This window comes from Meles meles, chromosome 7, assembly GCF_922984935.1.
Source record: "Meles meles chromosome 7, mMelMel3.1 paternal haplotype, whole genome shotgun sequence".
NCBI lineage: Eukaryota > Metazoa > Chordata > Mammalia > Carnivora > Mustelidae > Meles > Meles meles.
In genome coordinates, this window is record NC_060072.1 from 58,455,026 (window position 1) to 58,462,493 (window position 7,468).

Here is a 7,468-nt window from a genome sequence, read left to right on the forward strand (position 1 = left end):
TTGCATTGCCCCCAAAGGGTAATATGATGGATTAGTTTACCTTAAACCCTCATATTATAGACTCTGGATCTGACACAGTAGAATCCTAGATAGAACTGCTAGATCAAAGTAGAAGATACCCAGTAAAATTAGAATTTCAGATAAGTCACAAATAATTTTTCTTGTTTAAGTATGTACCACAAACTATATAGGATATACTTATAATAAAAACCCCATTTGTTATTTGTCTGAAATTCAAATTTTACTGGGTGTCCTGCATTCTTATTTGTTAAATATGGTAATCCTAATCCTAGTAAACTCCCCAGATGAGAGAAGGAAAATTTGGGCTTTCTTACTATTTTGAAAGAATTGAGAAGTCCAAAAATCTTGATTGGAGAGAAATTTTCTAGTTTTCCTCTGTGGCTTTGTCAGAGCTGGGATGTGCCAGCTACTGGTGTGAAGTCTGAGAACAATGCTCCTCTTGGCTGCCCAGTAACATTTCCATGGTCCCAACCACACTTGGAAGAGACACAAACTTTGCCTGTTTACCAGGGCAAGAGAGGGTCCACAGCACAAGAACTGAATTCAGTGAACAGATGAACAGGCAGTCCATTTCCTAAAGCCACTGAGAGCTTTGTGAAGTGAAGACCAACCGATGCCTTCTGTATGGTTTGGTGGAGAAATCACAGGATCAGGCTCTCATCACCCAAAGTTCAAGGTAGTAGTTCAATGTTTCCATTTATTTATTCAATGATCAGACAAATATATACAGCACACTTGCTATGTGCCAGGCACTGTTCTAGGTTTTGACAGAAATGAAAAAAAATGGAAAAGAAGCCACTGGAGCACATTCCAGTAGGGAAATAAGATAAGATCCGTGGCATAAGCAAGTAAACTTGGCCAGGTTCGCCATCCCTGGTACCCACTCACAATTAGTCAATGTGTTTCTATGGGAAAAGTTGAGAACTAGCAGGAGAAAATGAAAATATTAATTGGGGAAAAGAAGATAAGGAAAAAAATATCTCTTAGGCCAGGATAATAATTTAAACTGATTTTGAAAGTAATAAGAAAAAGTTGATGAACTTGAAGTCATACAATATAAAATTTGAGGCATGTTCAGTTTGGTGGAGAAAGAGGAAGATGATTAGCATGGGCCAAAGATGGTCAGGGAGAGTTGAAGCTAAGAATATTAACATAAGTCTATAATATATAGATTATATAAATAAATAAATCTTCTAGGTAGCAGAGCATGAAAGTGTTTGGCTCAGGGTAAGAGATTAGGGGTACTTAGAAGTTCTTTGGAGTTTTTTAGACTCTTCCTTTCCAGGAGAAGTATTATCAACTTTTGTGATAGATAGGAGAAAGAAGAAAAGTCATCCTTTAGCTTAGCATATTTACTTTTAAAATTTATCTTGTCAATACATCCCTATTTGTACTTGAAGAATGACAATGTACATTTCTATGGCTAAAATCAAAGTCTGTGAAGATCGTATTGGATAAGTTCATGATCTGGATAGGAGAAAATGTTGAACATTACAGAGAAATGGGTGACTAAAGAACCTCATGTCTGAATATGGAGTTAAAGCATAAACCTACTACTGAATCATCCTCCATTCATTTTCTCGTGTGTGTGTTTACTGGGATGTATCTCATACTACATGAGTGTTAGTGTCGCTGGTTCAGAACTCTCCCTGTTATTTCCCAGAACTAGGAGAGGAGTATCTTGATTACACGAGGCTTAAACAGAGTAAGGACTGTAAAGTAAAAAGCCCATAAAATGTGAGTCAATAAACATTAGTAGTCAGGTTATTGTGTAGTAGGGTGGAAAAATATATAAAACTTAAAGAACATATCAGTGCTATAAAGACTATAGATAGCATTCAGTCCATTCCCCTGTCTTCACAGACGATGATCACAGAGTGGGAAGTACTTATCATAATAGATTCACAAGGAAAGCTCGTGATAATTTATTGAAACAACACATCTATCTAGATTTTTCGTTTGTAATCTATCTGTTGCCAGTCTGCATTCCACTACATTGAGTGATTGATTTATACCATATTTTCTTGAAAATCTCTTTAAAAGAAAGTTGATTCTTCCCTTTTGTGTCAAGACAAAGTCCTGAGCTTTTCTGACTTTTCCAGTGAGGGTCTAAGAAGCAATGGTACCTGAACCCTGAAGAATCTTTTATTTTTTTCCCCTCTCACCATCCAAGGAACCTGAAAGAGAACCATCAGGCACCCAACGACATCAGAATGAGCGACAACACTACTTTGGCTCCTCCAGCTTCAAACCAGGGTCCCACTACCCCACGCAAGGGGCCCCCCAAGTTTAAGCAGAGACAGACTCGCCAATTCAAGAGCAAGCCTCCTAAGAAAGGTGTTAAAGGGTAAGATCAAAATGAAAAAGAAGACTTTCTATTTTTTTCTCCCACAACCCTGCTTTGGTTTTGAGAAATTAATGCTCCCAATACTAAATAGACTTAGAAAGATTTCTACCCCATTCTCTATTTTCTTCTCTACCACAGTCTTTACTGAATCAGTTAGTTTTTAGCCCTGGAATGCTTTCTCTCTCACCCATCAGGTCTGTGGTGACATTTAAAACAACAAATGGAGCCAGTCATAGCAACCTTTGACTGACCTTCCAGACTTTTCTTGTCCACTCCTCTTCACCAGTACACCCTGTGGTTTAATTTGGAGTACTAAAACACAGGCAATTTCCAGAACACAGAGTTTATTTTTATGGCTTCAAATGTTAAGTCTTCAATTCTTTATTTTTCTCTTTCTCTTCTTGGCAAAATCCAATTTATTCATATGTTAATTTCTCTTTTGAAGCCATTACTGACTCTCTTAGACAAATGTGATCATGACTTCCATGTTTGCATTTCATACATTCAGCTTTGATAACCTGTATTTTTTTACATTATATTTATTTATTTACATCTGTTCTCTGAGATTGAAGTTCCTCAGAGAAAATTCGTTTTTTTCTTAATTCTCTATACTCAATACAATGCCTGGCACATAATAAATGCTTGATAAATGCTTTTGTACAGCTAACCAAATAGATGAATTAATCATTTTAATGTCTTTCATACTGTGTTTTCATTCCAATTTCTTCCTTCCTTCCTTTCTTTTTTCCTTCCTTCCTTCCTTTCTTCCTTTTAAGATTTTATTTATGTATTTATTTGACAGAGAGCTCAAGAGAGCACAAGCAGGGAAAGCAGCAGAGGGAGAAGGAGAAGCAGGCTCCCCGCTGAGCAGGCAGCGTGATGCTCATGAGGCTCAGTCCCAGAACCTTGGGATCCTGACCTGAACTGAAGGCAGACACCCAACCTACTGAGCCACCCAGGAGCCCCCATTCTATTTTCTATTTTTAAAAGTGGAGCTTGACTAAATTTCCCCAGGGATAGTTCTAGTTGGCTCTCAGTTGTCTTAGGCTAAATTTTTATGAGGGGCAAATCTCTCCACAGAGACACACTGTCTGAAACCAGCCTGAGTCACTTTCTCTTTTCCCCAGGTCAATGCAAATACAATATTTCTCAAAGACAAAAACCTAAGCCTCTTCCTGCCCCCTTAGTCAGGAAGCTGTTAGTAGGAGACATTTCAGGATCCTTTCACTCTGACGTCAGCTAATTTTTCTTTTTTTTCTCCATAGGTTTGGAGATGACATTCCAGGCATGGAGGGGCTAGGAACAGGTGAGCCTCCCAAGACTGTGGACTTTCACTTGGAATTTCACCACTATCCATTCTTTAGGCCTCAAAGGGCAGTGAAAAACTACAAGAAATAGCTAAGGCAGCAAGCAGATCCTTGAAGACATAGAGGTGTGGGGGTTAGTTTAATCTCCTCAGTAAATACACATGTGCCCTGAGGCAAAAACTCTAATAGAAATCAAGCTAAGGTCCAAAGATACTAAATCCTCTTGTTCTGTTAAACAATGCTTGAGGACATCAAGTTGTAGACTTTCATAGTAGAAAGATTCTCGGGGTTTGTCTATCCCAACTTCATCATTTCTTCAGAAGAGAAATCTGAGACAAAGAGGAATGAAGTGACAGTCGGAGGCCACAGAGTGAGGTATTAGAAGCAAAGGAGGGGTCTGGAGAACTTTCTCACTCTACCAGACAAAGCACTCCCTAACCCCCTTCCTCTTTTTACATATGATCTGGCACCCAGAACAGGGCCTATATACTGAATGTACCCAATCCAAGTTTTCAGTTGGCTAGAATAATTGGATTTGTTGGATAATGAATGAAAATGACTGGATCTTCCCTTTAAAAATACTAAACTTTATTTTTTAGAGCCATTTTGAGTTTGCAGAGACCTTAAGGAGGAAATGTAGAGCTCCTGCATATGTCTGTACGTAGCTTCCCCTATTATCAGCATCTTGCATTGGGGTGGTGCATTTGTTGTAAATGATGAGCCGGTATTGGGAACATTATTATTAGTGAGCATTCATAGCTTATATTAGGATCCATTCTTTGTGTTGTCCAGTTTTGACAAATGCACAGTGGTGTGCATCCATAACTACAGGTCCATACAGAGTAGAGGCCCTAAAAATCCCCCGTATTCTACCTGCTCATCCCTTCTCCCACCCTCCACAAACTCTTGACAACCACAAATCATTTTACTCTCAAAAGTTTTGCCTTTTCCAAATTGTCATATGGTTAGAAGTATACAGTATATAGATTTTGTAGCCTGGCTTTTTTCACTTAGCAATATTTATTCATTTAAGGTTCCTCCATGTCCTATATGGCTGGATAGTTCTTTTTTTTTTTTTAACCACAGAATAATATTTCATTCAATGGCTGTATCACAATTTGCTTATCCTATTAAAAGACATATTGTTGGGGCCCCTGGGTGGCTCAGGAGGTTAAAGCCTCTGCCTTCCGCTCAGGTCATGATCTCGGTGTCCTGGGATTGAGCCTCGCATCAGGCTCTCTGCTCAGCAGGGAGCCTGCTTCTCCCTATCTCTCTGCCTGCCTCTCTGCCTACTTGTGATCTCTGTCCAATAAATAAATAAAATCTTAAAAAAAATAGACATTTTTTTGCTTCTAAATATTCACAGTTATGAATAATTCTGCTATAAACACCACTGTGAGGGTTTTTTAAAAAAGGTTTTTATTTATTTATTTATTTTGAGAGAGATAGCAAGTGAGAGAGCATGAGAGAGGGTGGTGAGGAGAGGGAGAAGTAGACTTCCCAATGAGCGGAGAGCCTGATGTGGGACTCAATCCCAAGACCTGAGCTGAAGGCAGATGCTTAACCGACGGAGCCACCCAGCTGCCCCATTGTGCAGGTTTTTGAGTGAACGTATTTTCAACTCATCCAATACACTTTTGATAAGTGGTGTGATTAGTAATCAGTGTCTTTACCAGGCAATCCTCAGTGTATTTGCTTTTTACAGTCAAATGTCACTCCTGGGTGCTCAAATACATTTTCCAGCTATTTTCTAAAGCTCATTTGCTATTCTCCTAAATCAACTGCTTCTGTGTTTTGGCCAGACGTATGTAAGACCAGCAGATTTCCTTTGGGCTCTGGAGGATATGCTTAACTCTGCCAACGTATTTGGAACACTAGAAAGAGCTTTATACTGAGGGGACATCAGAGACCTTCCGCTTGGCTTTAATCCTATCTCTATAACTCTGATTTTTTTTTTCTTTTGTAGGTATTTAATCTCTTTGGGTTCCAGTCAGCTTCTCTGTAATTCAGGGATAATAATATTTTATTGCCTGAAGCAAAAAATTGAATTAGTAGATGCCTTGAGATTACTTCTCAGTATGCAACTGGATATATTAGGCATTTCAAAATCTAAAGGAACTAAAGAGTGAGTCAGAGAAGCCCAAGGAATGCATCTGAATGGGCAGGGAGTAAGAAGGCAGTGGATTTCCAGATCATGGGAATTTAAAATGCTTCTATTTGTCATTTTAACTCTTGGCCTGACTAGAATTCCACTTGTGTTCTTTCCATAGTGGTTGTGCTTTGAGGAGACCCTGTTTGATCGGTGACCTGCACCCCCTCAGACTAGCTCCAGTCAAAAGCCTTGGGTTACCTCTCCAAAGAGCTACAGAATGAAACCAATGAAGATACCTACCCGGGGTGGGGGGCATCAGAACCATGCAAGGGATTAATTGGGCAGTCAGTCTAATCCTTCCTGGGCTAAGGGCCATTATAGGTAACTTCCTGGTTACTGAGACAACGAATGGGAGAGAGGAGTGAGGTGTTTCCGGCCAAAGGATGTCTTCTGGAGCACAAGAAGGCTTCTTGAGGCTCTGGGGGGGCGGGGGCAGTGAGGTTGGCTTACAAGCTCTTCTTCCCTCTCTTGCAGACATCACGGTGATTTGTCCCTGGGAGGCATTCAGCCACCTGGAACTGCATGAGCTTGCTCAGTTTGGGATCATCTGAGGCACCAGAGATTCTGCCATTCTCAACAGCATCTGCTATAGTTTTGATTCCTTTTGCCCTATTGATCCGCCAGAGTCTTGAAATTCAGCTGTTAGGAAGTGGTTTTTTCAGCTGACACAGTCATTTCCCCAAAATTGCTGCGAAGAGCTCTCTTAGCGTCAGACTCTCTCCTGCCGTATAGTTCAGCTCAGAATAGTGGATACAGATTGACTTGTTTGGTCATTTCAAACTTGACCACCTTTTCTTATCAGCTGTTTAGAATTCATTGATAGTTCTCTAAATGTTGTTTATTTGTGAAGTCCTTCAAATCTATTTGAAGGCATTCCCTGTAGTTAGTAGCAGCTTTTAAAGATAACATTTATGTCACTCCCTTCCCCTTCTCATTTAATAAAGGACATACTGACCTTGAATCTGATGTCGCAGTTGTAATAAATGCTATATGCAAATATCTGATACCCTGTTCTGAGAGCCAATTAAACAAAGAAGGGGGGCGTCCTCCAGGAAACAAGCACAGTGCATACGAAAGAGCATGGGAGGAAGAGTCAAGCCATGATTCTGCTTTGTAACTTTTGTAAATCGTGCACGTTCTGGTCTTAATTTTATGGAACTCGGTCATCCCTGAGGTCCTAAGCAGCTTGTACAAATTGGACAGCCTTATGTTTGATGGAAGACTGGAGATTCAAACTCAGGAATCTGATAATGTGAGCCTTCCTCTCCCTGCCTTAGCTCAGCTGATTGAAAAGATTTAGATGCTAGAAAGTTTAGACTTAGATGCAAAGGACAGGTGGTTGAACCCTCTAGATAAAATGACGGGTTTCTTCACCGTTGAGGTTGTGTCAAATGTAATGTGCACATAGCTATCTTTCCCCAGTACTTTCAAGGCAATTGTGCAATTCAAAGGCTGCCTCTGTCTGACTTGGATGCTTTGGGTACCGGCTGTATTAATTTCTTCATTTCAGTTTTGTAATCTGTGGTGAAAGAATGGAGTAAATTAACTGAAAGGAGAGGCGGGATTATAGAGAGGAAAGATCTGGGTTCCAATCCTGACTTGACCAGTAAGTTACTCAGTAATTTGGGACAAAGTTTTCTC

General features: G+C 39.9%; 1 protein-coding gene across 1 annotated transcript; it reads left to right on the plus strand.

The window, feature by feature from the left end:
* Positions 1–629: 629 nt before the first annotated feature.
* PDE6H (phosphodiesterase 6H) lies at positions 630–6,481 on the plus strand. The gene is made up of 4 exons (XM_046013941.1): positions 630–697; positions 2,195–2,368; positions 3,634–3,674; positions 6,302–6,481. The coding sequence occupies exons 2-4, from the start codon at positions 2,235–2,237 to the stop codon at positions 6,376–6,378; spliced, it is 252 nt and encodes an 83-aa protein (XP_045869897.1). The 5' UTR covers positions 630–697; positions 2,195–2,234; the 3' UTR covers positions 6,379–6,481.
* Positions 6,482–7,468: the final 987 nt, after the last annotated feature.

Bases quoted from the DNA above. Each gene is read 5' to 3' on its own strand.
- PDE6H (XM_046013941.1), top strand. From the start codon at position 2,235: ATGAGCGACAACACTACTTTGGCTCCTCCAGCTTCAAACCAGGGTCCC. The intron at 2,369-3,633 runs GTAAGATCAAAA...TTTTCTCCATAG, and splicing joins CCTAAGAAAGGTGTTAAAGG to GTTTGGAGATGACATTCCAG. The intron at 3,675-6,301 runs GTGAGCCTCCCA...CCTCTCTTGCAG, and splicing joins CATGGAGGGGCTAGGAACAG to ACATCACGGTGATTTGTCCC.